Source organism: Molothrus aeneus, chromosome 5, assembly GCF_037042795.1.
Source record: "Molothrus aeneus isolate 106 chromosome 5, BPBGC_Maene_1.0, whole genome shotgun sequence".
Lineage (NCBI taxonomy): Eukaryota > Metazoa > Chordata > Aves > Passeriformes > Icteridae > Molothrus > Molothrus aeneus.
Genome location: NC_089650.1, coordinates 62896694 through 62919320, shown reverse-complemented (window position 1 = coordinate 62919320; position 22627 = coordinate 62896694). Strand labels below are relative to the sequence as shown.

Below are 22627 nucleotides of genomic sequence, written 5' to 3'. Positions count from 1 at the left end.
TCCTGCTTGAAACTAGTTGAAAGATAGTTACTGATTTGGTGGATTTGGATGGTGGCCCTTTTCTGAGTCAGTTAAAAGCTGAGCTTCTCTGGAACCAGCTGTTTCTCTGCTCAGCAAAACTCAGAACAAGCACACTCCTATTCATATAGAAGTCAAGCTTCATTTTTAAAACAAAAAATGAAAAAGAAATCTGAAAAAGACAAGGCTAGATGTTAAAAGTTTGTCTACTTGGAGGTCAAAGTATTCTGTACCATTTGAATGAAAAAGTGGATCATCCCTATATAAAATGACCAGTGAGAATATGTGGGCCATAAAGATTTTCTAAAATGGTCCAGTTTGAAAATTGTACAATGATGTGGTCACTTCCCACAGAATTTCTCAGGAAACTGATGCTTTTCCAGAGAGCAATTTTTCAACCAGAAACTCCCAGCCAGTTCCTGTCCACAAGTACTGATCTGACTGAGCCAGAGCCTCTGCCATGGTGTGAGGCCAGCTGAGGTCCCCCTGGATGGGGAATGGGAAATGTGCCCTGCTGTGTCTGGAGCATTTTGGCAGCAGCAGGAGCTTTGGGGGATGCTGGAGCCCTGGGAGAGCATCTTCCAGAGACCTGCCATCATTGCATTCCCTGCTTCAGTAGGGGACAGGAGGGGATCTGTATATGCTGGATGTATTCATGGGGTAAGAAGATGTTTTTTGGGGGTGATCATTTCTCTGGTAAACACTAATCACCTCCTTTCCTAAGTTTAAAAACAGGGTTTTTTTACCTCTAATTTTCCTCCTGCTCCTATTCCCAGAACAATTTATTTTCTGTCTTTTCATGTGTAGCCTCTTAGCTTTAAGCTTACAAATGTCCTGTGTTTGTGCTGAATATAATCTGTTTAATAGAGAATGATTGCCTGAGGCTACAGATCTTAACCAAGCATTAGGCAGATCTAATTCAGCTGTGGTGCTTACTGGCCTGCAAAAGCCAGTTCTTGGTTGGTTTTTTTTATTTTATTATTTCCCCTTTCCTCCTGGCTACATAAATCTTCAGAGAATCCTTAGTCATGTGTTAAAGCTTGCTTAGCCTGAGGAGTTAATCCTTTCTAAGACAAGCCTTTTCTCCCTCACATATGTGGGTATTCATGAAAGCTTGGTGTAAATCCAGGAGAGTTTTCTTCAGAAACTCATGGCCTTTGCTAAGGAAAGCACATTATTCACCTAAGGAAGAGGCCACCAAAGCTGGGCTCTTTAACATTTTCCTCATCATTGTGATTTCTGATTATATAATAACCTCTTTAGATTTAATCTCTGTCTTAACTTTGGACAAGTAAATTGTTTAATTGCTGGAAATTAGAGATTTCCTTTCTCTAAGACAGGGAGCACAGATTCCCCTGCCCAATGTTCCTGCAGCAGCCCCCCAACCTGAGCTCCAAGGGTTAAGAACTATTGTGCATTCTGTGATTTTTAGTAGGGTTTGAGATGCCAATAAATCTGTGCATCCCTTTCTTCCTTTCCTAAATTCTGCTCATGAAAAATAGCTTTTTAGCTGTTTGGGCTCACATTCATTTCCATGAACTCACTCTGGTTCATCAGGACTTTAGGGGGAGCCTGTGACTGAATGTGATCATAAAGGAGCACTTTTCCCCCCCTTAGGATGAAAGTGAAATGCTCTGTGAGCTGCAATATTGAATAATGAGATGATTTTAAAGAAAAGGATTATGTATGAGATCCTCTTAGGTACAAAGACAAAATTTACTTGCATGTTAGTCCTAGAAAACCTTTGTGCTTTTATAACTACTAAATTATATTAGAAATTTTCCTTTCCAAGCTACCCAACTAGGGTTGTACTAAATCCATGATCTCCAGACACAGATAATTACACTGCAAACACTCCAATTGTCCTGGAGAGCCTGTATAGTCCTACAGTCCTCTGTGACCCCAATACAGCCCTGTGGGCACATCTTCAGTTCTGCATGCAGCCTTGCAGGTCACCTTCCCCAGGCAGGGAAGATCAGTTAAGCTTGGCTTTCCTAAGCAAGGTGTTCTCTGTTTGTTGCTAATTAGCAGCAGAGATTTAGGTGTTTAGCTGCTAGTTCATATTCTGTACTATATGGGGTATCTTCAGATTTACCTCTGTTACCCAGCTGGGTGAAATATTTGTGATGGGAAATATCCTAAATCACCTGAATGGTCAGCTGTGCCTTGCAGGCTGCAGATTTTTCACCACTAACCAAGAGGTGGGACCTTGTTTGGCTAAGAGCTTCCCATGGGCAAAAAAGGCTCTAAAAAGCTGCTTTCCTGCTTCTGTCTACCATCATCTAACATGGTGCAGCATATGGTTTGGGTAGCATGTGGTGGTAGAAGAAAAAGGTAATTAGAACTTGATTATGTGTCTGGTAGCAGCATCTGCACCATTTTTCCTTCTTTAGAAGCTACTCTGTGTAAGTGCAATGGCCCTGTGCAAACAGCTGGTGGTCAGCCTAATCATTACTATTCCAAAATACTGGGAATTATTCTCTGTGCAGGATGTGAGCATGGTGTTTCATGGTCCTGTTACACTCACTTCTGTCTAGAAAATGTAGGTCCTGGCTCTTCAGAGTGTTCCCTGTTTGGGATTACTTGCAGTGAGAGCTGGTGTGCAGCTCCTGGGAGCTGAGGGGCTGCAGGCAGGACCAACCATTGGTGCTTATAAATTTCTTCTGGGCAGCAGAAGGTGAGGATGGGAATTGTCTGTGTGTCTGCAGTGCTCTGGGTTCCAGAGTTGCACAGCTGTAGTGAATGGCAGAAAAGTGTAAGAGCCAAATTGAGGGAAGTGGGACTCCAGGGGCTCTCCAAAATGCAGTTTATTCCATCCAAGAGTTACAGCAGTCCAGGGTTGTGGGTGACAGAGCTGTGCCTACAGCTGTCAGCTCCAGACCCTTTGGTTTTGGTTACAGTGCATTATATACTTTACTTTGCTGAGCATCTTAATACAGCAGAACCAATCTATACCTTAACTTTTATCTATAGCCTATCATAACTACTGTAATTACCATATTCATGTTACTGTTCTCCAATCACTAAAAGTTAGTACATTACAGTTTAAGCTAGAAGTTGTTTTTCAGTTTTCTTGCAGTGGAAAATTCTGAGACCTTTTTTCTACTTGCACCATTTGCTGAGTTGTTTGCCTGTGCTCTCTTTCTGCTTGGTAAAAACATCTTCTTGTTTGAGGTGGGTTCATCCTTTGCTCTAAGTCATAAGAACCCCTTCTAACTAACACACCCTTTGCCTCCTTGGTTATCCAGTAAGACTGGCTCAGCAATTCTTTTCTTCTATATCAAAACTTGCTTCCATCTCTATTCCTTCATCAGACTCAACATTTAAAAATCTTTCTGCTAAGCACACATATCTGTGAGACTTTCTTGTCAAACTTTCATCCTTCCCAACAAGAAAGGAAAAGGCATCAGGATGTGCAACACTGTCCTCCAGTGTGCATTTATCACTGGTCTCAGGCAATGAACAGCATTTTCTCTGTCCTCTCTGTGAGTGGGATGAGCACATCTCCCACTCTGTTGCACTGATAGAGGGTTGCTGTTGGTTGCACCTCTGTCCTGTCAGGTTGTGCCTCTTCACCAGGTACCCTAAAGTGCTTCCTGGCTTTAAATGTAAAGATAATCCTCGGATTACACCCTCCTCCTTCACTCTGCAGGGCACCCATCACCCACCTTTGGTATCCTATGGCCCTTTGGTCTCCAGGAGGAGGACCTGACCCCTGCATCCCTCAGGGATTCTGCTTCCTGACCATGGCTTTCACACCCAGCAAGCAGCCCTATTGCTCTGCCAGCATGGGGAAAACATCTCAGAGCTACTCCTGTGGCCTGGCTTCTGCTGCTTGCTGACAGCTCTGCCCTTCCTCATTTGCTTTTTCATCCATAAGAGCCAATTAAATCCCTAATGCCATCATTTGCCTGCCACGTGACTCCCAAGCACCTTACATTCTGCTGTGTAATAACACAGAGGCACTTGTCTCTTTGAGGCTGTCTCTGTGAATCACTGTAATGTATTTGCACAGTGAAAGGGATTTGGAATTAATGTAGCCTGAATTGTGGCTATTGATTTAGTCCCCCTTTCAGTTTGGCACTGTGTTTTTAACAAAGAAACGCTGGCCAATCAGTTCATATCGTGCTGAATCATTGCTTAGGGGTGTTTTGTATTTTAATATCCTTGGATGGTGGAGTGGTGATAGTGGTGCTCCAGGGGCAACTCAGCCCCAATGGGATCAGCCTCTCCTGGGTTTAATTTTGTCCTGATTTACTGCAGCATCCTACAGTAAAAAACAACCCAAAAAGCAGAGCAAACCCCCAAGCTCGGGCAGATGGCCTGTGCTGGTAATCCTTCATCATAATGGCTCCTGACAGAGCAGCTGTGGCTCACTGCTTCTCAGGGTCCTCCATCAGAGAGAACAGTTTTCCTGGGATATGATACTTGGCTGTAGCAGTTTGCTTCACTCGGGCATCTCTCACAGAAAAGGACCACACAGAAGAGAGAATGACTTTTTTGGAAAGGGAAGCAACCTCATTCCTGTTGAGATAACCCACCAACATGTGACTTTTTGCTTATCACTTGTGTTTATGTATTTTTAAAAATATATTTCAGCCTTTAAATTGGAAAGCTTTTGTAGAGGCTGGAGGTAAAAGCCTACAGAAGCAAAACAGCTTAAAATGGTCACAGATCTTCACAGGAGACTGACATGGAGGCAGTTGTGAGTCAGGGACTCTGGCATTGCTCATTAGGGATTTGATTAAGCAGTTATTTCCTCCTCTTTATGGATTTCATGGATGTAAAGGTAATACTTCTTGAGGAAATCCACAGGATTCTTCACTGGGGGTTTCCTGCAGAACCCCCCAGGTTATTTCCTTCAGGAAACCCCCAGAATGCCTCGCTGACTTTGCCATCCCTTGTGTTGGATTTTCCAGTGCTGCTGGAGGCGTCGGGTACAAAGGCTGTAACTGAGATTTGCTGCCTTTGGTTCTGTGCCTGTCTGTATATGTGTGAAATACTCAGCCAGTGGTGGAAGATTCATAATGATTTCCCTGTCTCTGTGCCTGGTGGTGCACAGTTGTATATATTGATTTGCTGTAGTTGAGATGAGCAGACAATTACGATGTTTCATTACGAACCTTGAATTATGGCATTAGGCAGCCAGTTGTTTGGTGTGTGACAGGTTGAGAATAAATATGATAGGATGTTGAGTTTGCAGAGGTCCCCAGGATGAGGTGAGAGATGAGAATCTGACTCCATATTCTCAGAAGGGTGATTTATTATTCTATTCTATTCTATTCTATTCTATTCTATTCTATTCTATTCTATTCTATTCTATTCTATTCTATTCTATTCTATTCTATTCTATCCTATCCTATCCTATCCTACCTATCCTATCCTATCCTATCCTACTATACTAAAACTATACCAAAGAAAGAGGAAGGATGCAGACAGAAGGCTTAACAAGAATGATAATGAAAAACTCATGACTGACTCCTCAGAGTCCGACACAGCTGATGGTGATTGGTCATTGAGTAAAAACAATTCACATGAAACCAATCAAGCAATGACCAGTTGGTAAACAATCTCCAGACCACATTCCAAAGCAGCAAACACAGGAGCAGCAATCAGATAATTATTGTTTTCATTTTTCTCTGAGGCTTCTCAGCTTCCCAGGAGAAGAAATGCTGGCAAAGGGATTTTTCCAGAAAATATGACAGTGACAATAGGACATTGCAGGGAGATAGGCACAGGGAAGGCAGTATGTTGGGAAGGGATGGAGTGGCTTTGTCAGGGCTGCTTTATCCCTGGAGTCTCCCTGAGTGCTGCAGGAGACCCTTAACACACATTGATTGGGGTTATCTCTGCATTGGGTGTTACTATGAATTAGTGCTGAGGCTGTCTCCATCTGATGTGATAAAGCTTTGGCTGGGTTCTGTGGCTTGTGCTGTGGTTGTATTCTGAGTCCTGAAAAAATTTGATGTCTGCATTATTTCAAATGAAGGAAAATGTCCACTGAGTTGGTTTTGTGCCTTTTTATTTCTTTTTATTTTTTTTTTTTGCCTTAGAAGCATATGTTATTCTGGGTGGGATTTGCAGTCTTCCACATTGAAGGAAATGTTTTCTAATGCATTTTGACAAGCACACTTTTAGCTGCAGAGCAGGCTATCTCCTGTTGCATGAGTATTTCAGAATGAAACATCCTTTGCTTTTCAACTGAGCAAACCCCACAGCTCAAACTCTTCTCCCTCCTCCCCTCCTTCCTTCCAGCCTTCAGAGTGAATGGCTTTGACATCCTGAGTGGTTTCAGCTTAAAAACTCTCAGGTGGCAGGGACTCCTCTGAGATGACACCTACCATCCTCTGGAGGCCCCACCTCTCTCCTTGGAAAACCAAAAGAGACATTTAGACTCTTTTAAAGGAGGATAGCAAACTTCCAGACTCCCAGCTCAGGACAGATTTGATACTGTTGAAATAGGAACAGTTTGTGGAGAAAAATGGAAATGTAATTATGCTATAGCTGTGCTTAATTCTGATTTTCAAAGCCAATTAAAAATATGTTTGGTTGCCATGTCAAAATATAAGCATGTCATGGCCATATAACATCTCTTAATTTCCACTGCTCTTCCTTCAGTGTTGAACCTTGCTTAAAACTTAAGAGCTTACAAAGTACACTGTGGTCAGTGGTGGGAGGAGGCTGTGGGAACCTGTGCCAGCACTAGCCTGAGGAAATGCAGAGTTCACAGTATTTGGAAATTAGCTGCTCTATATGCACATTGCCTTTCATCAGTGTATTATTATTATTTTCTTCCCTTTATTTTTTTTTTTTTTGCACCTTCCTTGACTCCATTAACCTTGTGCTGGCTCTGTGGGGCTGGCTGACACAAGATGGATGGTGTTGGTGGCCTGGCACAGCACCACAGGCTGGTGCCTGCAGAGGGGAAGCCTGTCCAGCCTGTTCGCTCAGGGAAGGCACCTTGGGCAGCACTGCCTGCCTAACTGGCTGGAGAACCCTGTGCCCCTGCCCTTATGTGATGAGCATTCCTTGGCAAGAAAACAGATGGATTATCAAGAAAGCTTTGCAGAATTGTAAAAGTGGGGCTAAATGTTGCTATTTTGTTGCTTTTTGGAGCTCTGCAGAAGTGCTCTCTGGAATTGCCGGGGCAGGGCTGCTGCAAGATTTCCTCCCGCAGCTCCCTTCCAGCAGCGCCTCAGGCAGGATCAACAATGCAGATTTAGAAAGCTCTTAACAAAGAGTTTGATCCAGTCTTTTGACCCTCAGCAGACCTGCATTGGATCTTCTTGTGTGCCACTTGGCACAGCACTTGGGACATGATTCCAAGGTGGTGAAGAGCCCAGCTGCTGTTGTAACAAGTGCCTGGACAGGAGCAAAGCTCTTTTGTCCCTTTTACAAATAAGGACCTAAATGTCCTGGCTTTTAGCTCCTGGGCAGAATTACATTTGGGATAAGAACACTTGTTTTCACTGGAAGTGTTCAAGGGCAGATGGGATGGGGCTTTGAGCAACGTGGTCTAATGTGTGGTATCCCTGCCCATGGCAGGGAGGTTGGAAGTAGATGATTTCTAAGGTCATTTCCAATCCAAATGATTTTGTGGTTCTGTGTTGGAAAGATGCTCTGTGTTGGAAAGGATAAAGTTACCAGAGCACCCAAGCTGTGCTTCAATGTTCTGTGTCATAAGGAAGCAGATGTAAGTTAAACACTGAATTATCAGATTTTTTAATAGATTCTGATTTCAGATCTTAGATCTAGAGTTGAGAAGAGCACTACAGAGCAGGTGTGGACATCAGGGCTGTTCTCACCCATTTCACGGGGTGTCAACACTACCTCAGAGTTTCAGATTTTCCAGTTAGGGTAGGAATATGACACCCCTGCAGACAGATCCTGCTTTGGACATGAATTTGCAGCAAGCTTAGTGAAGCTGGTTCAGAGCTCATGTGCTGAACTTGCAGCATGCTGGGAAAACTTTTGCTTAATGGAGACTGACTTGAGTAGGGAATAGTCTTCCCTCATAGACTGGCCTCAGGTGATGCTTTGGGGAGAGGCATAGGTTTGTTCTAGTCTTACAATTTCAAAATTGCTTTGAATTTTGCCTTTGGTGCTTTTGGTTGGTTCTTGTAGATTTTGATATTAGGGTGTGCAACTCCCTCCCTGCTGCATGGCAGGGATGTGGAGCCTGACTGTGGATCTGTCTTGGAGCAGGGCAGCAAGCCTGAGCCTTCTGTTCTGTAAATCCCTGATTATTTACTTCCTTATGCAATGCAACTGCTGATAAACTCAGAGGGAGGCACATGCAAATCCTGCAGCCCCAGGAGCAAACATGACACCTCTCTCAGCTCTGTGTGCACTCGAGCCCTCGCAGCCCTCGCTGTGCTCTGTCGTGGCGGTCAGCACGGTCTTGTTTCTATTTTGAGCCTAAATTGATTGAACTTCTGTTTGCTGGCTTTTGGCTCCATTTCTCCACGCTACCTGCAAAGGAACCGAGGGAGCAAACAGCTTTCCTGAGCTATTGTTACTGCCTGGGGCAGCTCCAAACAGCCTGACCGCCCCACGCTGCCGTCCTGGGGGCTGGCCAAGGGAACTGGGACAAGAGGGGAGTCTGGCATCTGCTCCTTGCTGGAAGGATCAGGCTGAGCTGGCTTGGCAAGGATGCAAGGAAAATTCTCACTGGAATCTCTGATGTCACGAGAGAGGGAAGAGGGTTGTCATTGCCCCAGGAAAAGGGTTGTAAATTGTGTTTCCTGCTCTGCTTGCTGAAGGGTATTTCCATCCAAATCTTTTGTGACCTTTTCCCATGGGAGTTATGCATAGAAATAGGAAATAGAAATAATGAAAGGGGAGAAAGGGATTATGTGGAGCTTGTGGGGAAATATTACTGCAGCTGTTTTAGCTGGAGCTTTAGGCCACAGTCCTTAAAGGAAAGGGAGGAGCCTTTGGTTGTTCCTGGTTTGTCATGTGGGTGTGAATGCCTTCATGCTTTGTCCCAAGTTCTAGATTGTTCCTCCTGTATTCCTGGGGCATCTGTATCCGACCCTGCGCTTGTCTCAGGCCAGGTTAGGGTGGTCTGCTGGCAACTGTGCTTTTCCTGAACTGTGATTTTTATCTTACCAGAGCCACAGGTTCGTCTCCAGCAGCTGAGGTGAAGCACTGAAGCACTCACGGTGCTACGAATGGGCAATTGCATTGCCCCCATGATGTGTTTCCCTCTCAGGATCCACGGGGATATTTTCTATCCAGCTCTAGATGCTTGTTTCCTTGCTCCTGACAATCCCTTGTGGCTGGTCTGAACCTGTGTAGAGGTTAACTGGACTGGAGCCTGTGTATTTGCACGTTTGTTGGGGTGCTGCAGAGACAGAGGCTGCAGGAGAGATCACGAGGCTGGAGTAGCTCTGGGAGAGGAGAATAGATTTGTAATCAACAGAAAGGAACAGATGGCTTTGGTTGTAATGCCTATATTTATATTTGATGTTAATATTCCTCCCAGAGCACCAGCACTCCAGTGATATGTAACACAACTTAAAAGCATCTGGGGAGGAAGGGATAAAATAAATAGGTTTTTTGAATCCCGTGAGGAAATACAGCCATGCATTTAGCCACAAGATTTCAGTGGGTGTTAGCAAGCAGAGAAGGCAGAAGTTAGCTGCTATCTTCCTTCACTGCACTGGGGCATTGCCTTGACATGCTCGTGCCACAGACCCTGAGGAGCTGTGGTGCGATCCTGGAAGGGAGCAGCATCTGTGCCCCGTGCTCCACCTGCAGCAAGGTATTGTGCCATGAAAGGAGCTCTTTCTCAGAGCAGTTTTTGGTTCAAATGGGGGGAAAGACATCAAGCCCTTGCTCTGTCATCCTTGCCATTTGTGTCCTAGTGAGGTCAATCCCATCCTTATAGCATCTTCTCATGCTTGTCCATGCTGGGATTTACTGGTGTATTTGCAATGGTGAACTGATTCATTCTGTGAATGCAATTAGTCACCACCAGCACACAGGTGGAAGATGAAAATTAATTCTGCAGCACCTAATTAGCTGTCATTGCTAGAAGGGTTTGAAAGCAGAGCCAAGATGTTTTGGTTGTGGCTGCACCATCAGGGGGTCTCATGGAGCAATGGTCAGGTACCCCAAACTTCTCCCAAGGCCTGTGTATTACTTTAACAACCTTTTGTCGTTCTGTTAAAAGATAAACAAGAAGCTGGAGTCTCCGTGGGTGTAAATCAGTGTGGCTCTGCAGGCAGCAGAGCTGTACCAAGTTTTATCAGCCAAGGGGAGATGGAGCTCGTGGGTTAAATGATGACAGAATTATCCTTGTGTGAGTTGCTATGTGTGCATACAGTAATGCACAAGCAGGTGTGTACGTGCCCACACACTCATTAAAGGTGACTGTTTTTTTTATTTGCTTGTATTTAGTGCACCTTGGAGGCTCTACCTAGACAAGAGTCATAAATGAAATGTCATCAGATTGTTAACACATCTCCAACTTGTTAACAAATAATCCCATGATTTACAGCTAAAAAAGCCAGTTGAAAGACGCGCTGAGTAACATTCCTCCAGGTCCCCTGGCATGTGCATATATTAGAAATCCATGTGATACAAAGCACAGGACAAAAATGATTGATAGCAGGTTACAGTGCTCTTCATTACAATGAATTAATTGATCACGTCTAGCAGATTTTCCTCCCAGCGGAATCGCTGGGTATTGGACATGTCTCTCTCATTTCTCTTCTATCCTCTCTGTTGGAAACAAGCCAGACAGTTTTATACCATCATTTAAATTTATTTGTGACCTGAGAAAGTTGTGTTGCCCTTGAGACCGCTAACTTTTTAACTTTCAGCTAAAAGGTTTGGTGGTATTTTAGGAGATACAGGTATGGATATTATAAAAAGTTTTCTGATGAGGTGGAACTCCTCAATCCACTCCTGGCAGCAGGTCCCACCTGAGTTGAAGTGTTTTTTCTGATGCTTGAACTGCTCTTGTTTGACTGGCATCCTATTCTAAACCAAACATACTCCAAAGACATTAACCAGCACTGTTTTCCATAGTCCTGAGCAGTGGAAGCCAAAAGCCAATGCTTCCTGCAGGGAGTATCCCTTCAGCCTAGGGATGGGACTTCTTGTGACAGATGATGACAGGGATGTGATGGTAGGAAACTGGAGTGGGAAACTTCTGCTGCTTTCTGTGCCATACTATTTCCCTTCTTATTCCCTCTTTCTGGTAGGTGTTTTTGGTGGCTCTTGTATGTGGAATGACCTGCCAGAGACAGAGAACAATGTTATTGACCTGCTGTTTTTACAAGCTTTCTCCTGGCAGAAGCATCCTCTTTATTGCACTTGTGACTGGCCTATTACAGAGTCTTAAATGTAAAGAAAATAAGTGCTCCAAGCTTTCCATTTCCCAGAAGCCATGTAGACAGTGGACAAAATACTGTGGAATTGCATTAGTAAATTCAAATCTGTTTTGTGGTTTTGCCCCTTGCCTGTGGATAAGACATTTATTATCTGTTTAAGGACTCCGCTTCTGGATTCCACTCCTGACCTGTCTCAGTATTTGGCATTAGGTAAGACAATATAAAGTAGTCTGGGTTCCAGAATAATTTGTGGAAAACTGTATCATCTCCAGGTGTGCCAAATGAGATTATACTTGAAAGGCAGGTGAGTGAAGACTTCTCTGAGACTCCTCCAGCAAGCCAGCAGCTGATGAAGAAGTAGGATTTACACCTCTGGCCCATGATGACCTTCCTGTGCACTGTAAAGGAGACCCAGCCCTGTTTGCCAGGGGATTTGATGTCTCCTGCCATTTTTACAAGGTGCCATTTGCTACATCCACCTCATGCTTTATCTGAGATGTGTTACAGCCTCACTCCCCCATCTCCAAACCACCCAAGTCAAGCTAGGGGGGGACAATGGAGTAGGGTGGGAGGTTTAACTCCTCCTTTCTCCTTTAGGAAAAGAATATTTTAGGTCTTAAGATACAATGCAAATGTGTATCATCATGTCTGAATTTCTTCTTGATGGCTTTCCTGCAAGTTGCTTTCTGCAAAGCGGGGATAGGAGGTTTTGAAACAGGAAGCAGCATTTCACCAAAGATGCAGTTAAAGCACAAAGCTTATTCTCTTAACTCTCAATTTTCTATGGTCTGACTGGCATTAAAAAGTCTCTCTTTGATGAGGATTTGTAAGGCTTTGTTGCTAAGAACCAGAATATGCATTTGGAAATTCTATTGAGTGGCTTTGGAGATGTGTATCCCTAGAGACTGTATTAATTTCCATATTCATTAAAATGTTCTGTGGTGCCTGAGAGACCCAAACCCTTGAATAATAAAGCTGTGGAAGCTGGGAAAGAAGACATCAGGATCAAGGAGTAGTTTCACCACCAATTTAATCCAGTCTAAGTCTGTGTGACCAATAGGTCAGTCCTGTTCCTGACTGGAAATGCTTTCTTTCCTCTGTCCATCTTTCTGCCTTAGCCACCCATTGCCACTCCTTCCTGTGTCCACAGCAGTGCTGACACAGTCTGCAGGGAGCTGTTCTGCTGAAAACTAGGAGAAAAAATGACTTTATGATGGATCAGGTTCTTTTTAGATGTGGTGCTGACACAAGAGAAAAGAAAAACGTGGTTTGGGGCAGGCAAACTGCTCAACACTTCTTATTAGCTTGTTAAGCCATCACTGGATATGACTCTGCAAATGCAGTTTGGCTGAAAATAAACTTTTTGAGGGCCATTTTGTGTCATCCTGTAGAATTCTCTGTTTGGTATCTCCTTCCATGAAATTCAGTGGGATTATTTTAAAAGGGAGGAAGGCTTTTGCCTTCTCTAGAGCTTCACTTGCAAGGATGGCAATGACCATTACCTGTTATTTAAACAACATCAGGGTGATGAGTACATGAGCTGGTTAACTGTGGCTCATCCTGTTGTCCTTTGAAGTGAATGAGTATCTTTTATTGACATAACTGGGCAACAGATAAGGCCCTGGATGAAAGAGACAGTGTTTTACTAGAGGCTACTTGTTTCTGCAGGTTGCAAAAATAAATAATCCCAGACACTTTCAAAGATGGCTGGGGTTGGGCTGCTTTTTGGTGAAGTTTTATCTAAAAGAAAAATAAATTTCTCATAGTCAAAGGGCTGCTGGCTGACCTGACCTTTTCAGACCGAAAACGGTCCCTGAAAAGAAAAATAAGGTAATGATAATAAAAACTCTCCTAGCCATTACTAGACTGCTGTTGAAAGGGATTTGGCAAAGGCTGAAGGAGTGTCAGGGTGAGGAAGCACCATCTCTGCTGGAAGATGACAATCTCTGACCTGGCTGGTGCCCTGTGAGGCTGGAGAAATCTCCAACCATTTCCAGCCAGAGGGAGGGTCCCTGGCAGCCAAGAGAACTGCTCAGAGCACAGCCCTGCAGTTTCTTGCAGCTGATGCTGTGTTACATGGGAATGCACTGTCCTTAAAAAAATATCTTCAGCTAATCATGTACTAAATATATATATAAGTATATAGCATGGTAAATGGGATTTCTTGGAGGGATGAAGCCAGCCTTTGGGGCCAGCCATGCTCTCTGAATCTCTTTATATGCTGAAATGGTATCTTTTGGGCTGCACTTTTCAACAAACAAACTCTTCACCTCTAGGTATTTCTCCCAGCTATTCTGCTCAGCTCCCTGGCTGATGATATCTGCTTCATTAGCTGCCTGATGAATGGTCTGAGTGCATTAGCATCGTTTGATTGAGCCAATAACTGTGAGCTTCACGCTGCAGAGCTGTGCGATATCCATCACTGGGAGGTTTCTAAAAGGTTAGGCAAGCTTCTGTCAGGAACGGTTTAGGTGTGGGGGGAAAAGAACATGGACTAAATAGTTTCTGAAATGTCCTTCTAACGCTGCAATCTCTTAATTTAAAACCCTGCTGTATAATAGCACATGATTTCTGTGACAAGCATCTCTGGGCGGCTCAGGTGAGAGGTGGACTGGGAGCCGTTCAGAGGCTGCACCAGCACATTCAGAATGTCCTTGGCAGGCCAGCAGGTGCCAGCTGGGTGCAGCAGGTGGGAACAGCAAGGACTTGTCCCATCTAACCTCAGGTACCTGTGTGGAAAGGAGTCTGTACAAACTCTGCAGCTGTGGAGGGAGAAATGGATGCAGTTCCTGTGTCCTACTCTGAATATCTGGGATATGCTGGAACCACCTCCTGGTTATCTCCCTGGTGATCTTCATCCCATGCTGCAGCAGGTTCACCAAGAGCAAAGAAAGTCCTTTGGCCTGGTTAGTGTGAGAGCTCAATGCCTTTTTCATTTCCAGTGGGACACTGTTGTCATTACAGTGCAAGAGTTCTATTATCATTACATTGCAAGGGTTCCATATTGCTAGAGTTTCACACCACCTTGATGTTTCTTGTAGGCAGCTCCTCCAGGCACTGACTCTTCCTTATCCTCACAGCAGCAAACTGACTCCAGCTCCCCTCAACTAACCAATCCACTCTTTTATAACACTCTTCTTACTGGCTACAGCTGCAGCCTGTTAACATCAGGCCTGCTGCTAATCCTTAATAATTAACCCAGCTGCAACTCTTTAGGGGGCAAGATTACTTTCTATACCACCTTTATTTACCTATGTTCTATCCCCCTACAGGACACTTTATTCTTCTAAACACTTTTTTATCAGTTGTTGTTTGTAAACATTGCTAAGGGTTGTCCCTGTCTTCCTCCTGCTGACAGAGCTGCTCATGGCTCTCTGAACTTCACCCATCATTCTGCAGACATCTTACCACTGTAGGTCACTCTGCTCACTGGCCTAGGACAACTGGACATTTATTTAAAAACATTTGGGTTAGAATTCTGGTTTACATTCAAATAGGTTATATAAAAGCTTAGTAAAAATGTCACTTATTATAATTCCTTGCAAATATTGATGATATATTTTTGCTGAATTCTGGCTTTCATTCAGTAAACCTCTTCAGTTCATCTTTAATTTGTAGATGGCTTTGGCAGTGTTCCAACTTCAGATTCTGGTGATTGAAACCTGGTGCATGAATTAGATTCAAGATGGAAATAGCCTGATTTTGAGAAAGTCTGCATATGTGCAGCTGCCTTGTGAAGTTCTAAGTAATGCAATTAAGTCTGGGATTCTTACTGCCAAAACAGCCTCAAATGAATTAGGGGTCCAGAAAAGAGAAATGTGGTGGAATACACATAAATGTCTTTAGGAATTTGGGGATTTAGGAGTAATTGAAAACCTGACTCAAATTTTTAGCTGAAAATCACTGATATAAGTAATTTCAAAGGAGATTAAAGGGGAATGTGCTCATGTTGGGGAGGTGTAGAGCTGGACATTAGGTCTGGAGGAGTGATGTGACAGCCCTGCTGGCTGAGGGGTCTGTTGCTTCCTCATGAGCTGGGTGATAGGAGCACAGAGGGGCAGCAGGGATATTTGGGATAGAATTCCAAATAATGAGCATGGTAAAAGAGGAGGAAGGGCTAGAAACTCAAAACTAACAAGAAATGGGAACTTGCTTCTCCTTTTCAAGGCCTGAGTTGGAAGTGACTGATAAGCAGCCCTTGAAAGCTCTGGAGTAGTCTCAGAGTGTTGAAAGCATCATCCCTGAGTGTGCTAACGCTATGGATGCCAGACTTGGGAAACAGCCACACAGGGAGAATGCCACGTCTCTGCATCTGCTGTCTTTTGGGGTGACATTTCTTGGTGTAGCAGGGAAGTGAAAATGTTGACTCATTTTCATTGAGATTAGTCTGGGGGAATCACTGCAGTGCTCAGTGAGGTTTGGTTTCCTTCTTATCTCTGCCTGTAGCCATTCTTTCCTTAAAAGAGGCTTTTATTTGTGAGGAGGGGAGGAGGGTTGAGGTTTTTTTTAAATAAATACCCAACTAATCCCTATTGTACATGTAAATATAGACAGCACAGAGGTCTGTAAAGATTATGGATGCCCCTTTTTGCAGGCAGTATCTTTTAATAGCATTGTGTGCAGTTAATCGGGTTAAGCAAAAGTATCAGTGGAACAAGAAGTCCACGTTCAGGGAAGGAGTAACAACCTCTTGAGAGGTTTTGGTTGGTGATATTGGTCAGGTAACATAGAAGAATCTTCTCTTCTCTTCTCTTCTCTTCTCTTCTCTTCTCTTCTCTTCTCTTCTCTTCTCTTCTCTTCTCTTCTCTTCTCTTTGTTTTGTTTTTTATTTGACTCAGTGATGTCTGTGGTTGGAAAACAGCAGGAGTAGAGCAAGATGTTAAATTGCAGGAGCTTTTTGCTATTGTGTTTCATAACAGATATGGCAAATGCTCTTTGCTCCTGGGCTTCCTCCAGTGCTTTCTGCCCAGACTGAGGGTTCAGTGCATTGGGAACTGGTTGTAAGGGCTTGTGCCCTCTCTGCTCATCATTTCTAATTAAGTGGAAGGAGTGCAAGGCATCTCCCATCTATGTGAAAGGCAGGAATGAAGAAATTGGTGCAGAAAAATAGGAAGGGCACTGAAGAGGTGTTGCTCTTTGTCATGGAGAAAGCTCATTGCTATGGGGGGAAGAAAGCTTCTTGTCTGGAAGAAAGCTCTTCAGTCAGTGGAGATGAAAACAATACTTGTAGAGTTTCAGAAATGCCCTGAAATAGGCTTTTACTTTAAGACAGAGGATCTGTGCCCTGGAAATGCCTGTGTCAGTCAACTCTTGTGGAGGACTAGCTCGTCTCTTTTGAGATGTCTAGCTCAGATGTAGAGGTCTGGAAACATCTAACATTACAAGCACTGGGCCTGGGGATCTGGACACAGAGGGACACTTGGTACCACTTAAAGACAAGAATTGTATGAGATGGGGGCAGTGGGGCTGCAGGGGACACAGGGTGGGACACACCTTGCTGAAGGGTTGCTCAGGCAGCTCCTGGTGGGCTGGGACCTGGGGAAGAGCTGCAGGGCAGGAGGTGTGGGTGCCCCAGGGAGCCAGGAGATCTCTGCTGGAGCTCTCACAGGATGGGTGCAGGGATGCCAGGCCTACACCATCGATCCCATATTGATGGGCTTTGAGCAGAGGGTGCTGGAAACATTCTGTCCTGTTTTCCTCCCCCTGGCAGGGCTGTGACCAGTGCACCATCTCTTTGACGTCATGTGCATGCACAAGGGCTTCTTTTTCGTGCAGGGTGTCCTTCAAAGAGAGCACGTGTAGGTCAGAGAGTTTCTCATTACAGCTTTGCATGGTACTGCTGATGTGATTTCACTAATTCTCCAAAAACAATAAAGCAAAATTCAGCACAGGGTAAAGCAAATGCAGATGCCTATTTTTGGTAGCATTTTTCAGGTTGCTATTAACCTTTCATTTGAAATTTAATGCTGAGGACTACACATTGATCCTGAGCAGTTTCTTGGAACAGTATCAATTTTCCATTTAGACAATTGCATTTTTTCCAAGTTTAACCCTGTGTGGGATGCTGTTATTTTTTTCCTGAGAGACACTTTGCGATGGAAACTTCCTCTTTGGGTCTGAAATTCAAGCAGGTTTTGCCAAATCCTAGGAATTAAGATAATAAAATAGGAAATGCTATATAGGAAATTATAGTTGAACTGGAGGAGTGACATATTTGGAAGATGAAGGCCAAGTGCAGAAAAGTAATAAAACAGAGTCAGAATTACAGTTAAAATTAAAACAGGCCTGTGGCCAAATGTAAAGATACTGTGTGAGTGGATGATAGTGGGAAAAAATATTGAAAGCAAAGTCAGAGTAGTAGCTGGCAACAGATAACATCTGGCAATGGATTTGCCATGAAATTCACTTCAGAGACCTGGTGGGTGAAGAAATTTTTCTGTTATGGGGTTGGAAGTAGGCAATCTTTAATGTTCCTTTCAGTAGAAGCCATTCTATGATTCCGTGAGGAAATCCCAACATAATGGCAATGATTTCCTCAATTTCTGTGAGGAAATCCCAACACAACTTTTTCCATGAGGAACAAAGGTGTAAATGTCCCATGGTGCTGTGGTGGCTCCATGGTCAGCCTTCTATATTTGGGAGCTCAAATTCCTGAGGAAGATTAGAAGCTCTGAGCTTTGTAAGCAGCATTAAAGGGCAATTCCCCATAAATATTCCTGCAAACACTGTGTGTGATGGAAGCTGTGGGTGCTGCAGCCAAGCTGTGCTTCCAGCTCACAGGGATGGACCTGGGCTGTGCTGGGGGATGAGGACATCACCATGGCTGCTGAAGCAGTTGGAGGTGCTGGATCATGCAGCTGAACCAGGGGCTCCTGCAGTCACATTCACCCACCATGAGGAGCCAGGGTGGTGAATTTAAAGCTGAAGTTGTGAGCTGCTGCCGTGCCTGTGAGGCAGCACAAGTGTATTTTGGTTATTAAAGATGGATACAGCTGGGTCCTCAGTTTTTGCTTCATAGAATCATTGAATCACAGAATGGTTTGTATTGGGAAGGGACCTTAAAGATCTCATGCCAAACCCTGTGCCATGGGCAGGGACATCTTCCACTATTCAGGCTGCTCAAAGCCCCATCCAGCCTGGCCTCAAACACTTCCATGGATGAGGTATCCACAGTTTCGCTGGGCAATCTTTTTTTGCAGATTAATTGCAGGAAGGTTGGAACTAGATGATCTTTAATGTTCCAACCTAGACCATTCTGTGGTTCTCTGATTTTAAGAGAGTAGCATTAGTAGCTGGCAGAGATTTTTGAAGCTATGCATGTGTGTCCACCCAAAGACAAAAGTGAATTTTAAGAGTCCTCATACAGTCATTTATGAGATAAATGCTGTGTCCATAGAGGTGTTTTCAGACACAAAGCTGAGTTGAAAGTCAGTTAGAAAACAAACAAACAAAAAATCCCACCCCAACCACTCATCCACAAGGGACCTGAGCATAGTACAGGGAAAAGTAATGCAAAGAGACCACACAGACCTCTTGTTCTGCTATACAAACCTTTTTAGTCTTGTGACTCCTCTGTGGGCACAGCTACACACAGGGATGGGATGATCAGAGGGAATAATGTGTTGGGTCTATCTCTGCAGGAACCTCCCCTGACTGGTTAAAGCTGAAGAGTTTTCCATGGAGGGATGAAAACTTAATTTATCTGCCTGAACATGGAAGCAGAGCAGATGCCTTTTATTCTTTATAATTTTTGTTAGTGTCCTGAATTTTGAATCCCTGTTGATAGTTGACAGTTATCCAGCCATTGGAGGGGATATTTCTGCACTGCATGATGTGTCTCTCACAGCTGCCCCATTTTTGGGACCTGCTTTGGCTGCAGAGGGATTGCATTGCTGGCTCAATGTCACTGAAGTATGCTTTGAGAAGGTGGCTGTGAGAGCAACCTGGATTGTTGACACCAAACTGCTCACTGTAATTTTTTTAAAATCTGATATTAAATAGAAAATGGATCTGAAAGTAAGTGAGAGCACTTCAATATCCTTTTCTTTGCTTCACTCCAGTCTTGCATATTTAATTTAATAGATACATTTTTTCTTATGTCATATGAACTAGGAGATGAATCTATTACATTTGTGTATTCTGCTTGCCTTATGGCAGATTTTATACTGAGATGATTCAGGAATATTTTTTTAAGTATTCCTGAAAGATTGCATAATGAGATGAAGGGGGGAAAATACATATTATAATTGAGTATATTTGTAGAGTTGGCAGTGTGTTTTATCATATTTCCTGTGTTAGTATGGGTTTGGTTTTTTTGAGACAAATACTTTTCCTTTTCACTGTGCTGCGAGTTAGGATTTTAAACCATTGGTTAAACTACAAAGATAATTATTCAGCCATGAAAATATTAATTCCAGAGAAATCAGATTATTATTTGCACCTGGATGCAAAATAGCAAAGGCTTTAATGATGTTTAGGTAGAACTTTATTAACATCTGAATATCTCTGGAGAGCTATGGTAACAGTAGGAGAAGTATTAAACTCAGTATTGTTTGTTTTTCTGCAAGTAAATGAGGAGAATTGCAAGTCTTCTCCATGTGAGTCAGCTGAATATTTGCAGGAATTAACTAATCTATATCAGAGCCAGCACAGATCCACTCTTATCCACCTTCTCCCCTTTCTTCTGCTCTATCATGTACAATGTTAGTTGCAAGGAAAGGAACAGGAGAAGATTGCCCCCAAAATGTCCTTGTGTTCCAGTGTCAGGTACATAAATGTTTTCTGTAGCAGTGTTGATCACTGGAAGGTTTCTGACTGCTTGCAAGCATCATTTGAGAATGTGTTATTTCTTCTGCTGCACAACCACTTTTGGTGTACCCTGGAGGACATAGGTATAACTATTTTTTTGTGACGTACATTATTTCTTAAGTCTTGTGATAAATGGTTTAAGTCCAGCAACATTGCAAGTCTTCTCCATGTGAGTCAGCTGAATATTTGCAGGAATTAACCAATCTATATCAGAGCCAGCACAGATCCACTCTTATCCACCTGCTCCCCCTTCTTCTGCTCCATCATGTACAATGTCAGTTGCAAGGAAAGGAACAGGAGAAGATTGCCCCCAGGATAATCCCTGTGTGCACAGAGTAGCTCCTCCTTGGGCAGTGGAATTAGGGCCTGCAGTCATGGCAGGAAGGCAGATTTCTGCTGCCCCTTGGGTGGGGATTGCTGCAATCAGAGTGAGCTGCAGCAGCTGAAGAGCTCTTGTTGAAGAGCTCTGTGTCTGCAGCCCAAAGCTCTTGTGCCTTGGGCTGCAGACACAGCCACGGCCTCCCCTCCTTGGCTCATGGCCAGTCTTGCCTGCAGAAGACAGATAAATTGAAAGGAGCCCACCAGACTTTATGGATCACCACACCAGGCTGCCCCAAAGCTTCTCAAACATCAAGCCTGTGGCTAAATTTTCCTTGTTACCATGCTTTTTGGTGGTGCTTTCATGGGCCAGGAAGGGATGTGCAGTGTTGGAGGTGGGGTTCCCCATAGGAAATGGAGAAGACTCCATCCAAATTAAGTGGCTAGTTTTCATCTGTAGCCACTGGGGAGAAAGAAGTGTTTCTAGGATGTGTTATCTCCTTGTCCCCTCTGCAACAGGTGTCTAAAATAGGCATATGAATCCAAATTTGGTACATTTTTCAAATTTGCCCTGAACCAGGACAAATACCAATATTTTACCTTGATTTGCAGGAATTAACTAATCTATATCAGAGCCAGCACAGATCCACTCTTATCCACCTTCTCCCCTTTCTTCTGCTCTATCATGTACAATGTTAGTTGCAAGGAAAGGAACAGGAGAAGATTGCCCCCAAAATGTCCTTGTGTTCCAGTGTCAGGTACATAAATGTTTTCTGTAGCAGTGTTGATTAACTGCAGAGAGAGCTGAAGGTGGCTTTACCCATATGGAACCATCTTATGGAGCTTGCCAGGGAGTGTTATTTGAACATGGGTCTGTTCCCTCTGAAGAAGGTTATTCGCCATTTCTGCCAGCTCCACCCAGACTGACTGAAAAATGAGATGTTGCTGAGGTTTATTTTAATCACAAACTTCTGGGCTATGAATTTGAAAACAGAGCTATAAACACAAAAATAAAGATGTAATTAAATGTGAGTCTAGAATTTATGTGGGATCTGAATCAATACTATTAATAAGACAAATAGCTAATATTCTTTCCTAGCTAATGCTAGGAGGTTTCTTACTCTTTTTCACTGCGTGTACCCAGGGCTTATCTCAGCCCCAGAGACCAGGGGACTGATCTCCCCCCACACCACAATTCTGCCTTGAGGTGCTCCTCAGAGCTGACTCTGGATGACATTTTCAGGTATCCCAATACTGGGTTTATCTGCCCTAATTTTCCTGGGATTCCTCTGAAACTGACCAAGAGGGAAAGGCTCTTGCAGGAGGAATCATTCCGTCCATTTCACACATCCAGCCTATCATGGGATGACTTGAGCTCAAGCGTGGCTTGCTCCATTGATCAAAGAGGAAGCCTCCTTGGCTGCTGTAGATCAGATACTGTGATGGACAGAAATTTTCCATCAATCCTGCTCTAAGAGACTGGGGAAAAAACATTCTAGTGGAATCTACCTCCTGTCTATCAAGTGCTTTTGCAAATCCAACCTTCTGCCCCAGCATTTGTGCTGCACAGCACCTGACAGGAGCCGCGCTTGCTCTGGGATGAGACACGGCAATCATCAAAGCTGCACTGTGTGTTCCACAACAGCCACTTCCTCTCTGGTTTAATTACAACCCAGCTTGCTAATCCCAGCCTTGATTAATGAGCTTAATATGCAAATGTTATGATGAAACTGAACCTCTTTGTAATTGCTTGCAGACAGATTACCACTTTGAGTACACGGAGTGCGACAGCAGTGGCTCCAGGTGGAGGGTGGCTGTCCCCAACCCGGCCGTGGAGTGCTCTGGACTACCTGACCCCGTGAGAGGGAAGGAATGCAGTATGTTGTGACTTCTCATTTTACAGACTGTTACTGCTTTTTTGTGCTATGTACATTTGTAGGGCTGTCACTGATGTCCTGAGTTTCCCTGAGTTGTCCTTCCCCTCCAGCCCAGCTTTCTGTCTGCTGGAGATGTGGAGCAGGGATTGTCTGTGCAGTGTCTCCATGAAAGTCACTGTTGGCTGCAGGTACCCTTTAATGCTGATTCACAGACAGGGCACATCTCTGACAGCGTCCCCTGAAGAGCTGTGGTTGCTTGTCTTG

At 43.9% G+C, this 22627-nt stretch overlaps 1 protein-coding gene across 2 annotated transcripts in view; it reads left to right on the top strand.

Moving 5' to 3' along the window:
* The window catches only part of ELAPOR2 (endosome-lysosome associated apoptosis and autophagy regulator family member 2), a 101151-nt gene that overhangs the window by 29063 nt on the left and 49461 nt on the right, over positions 1-22627 (top strand). Inside the window, exon 2 of one of the 2 annotated variants that reach the window (XM_066550961.1) lies at positions 22243-22363. In XM_066550961.1, the coding sequence (XP_066407058.1) occupies positions 22243-22363 (121 nt within the window). The remainder of the gene's footprint in view (positions 1-22242; positions 22364-22627) is intronic. The other variant, XM_066550962.1, reaches the window with a different exon arrangement.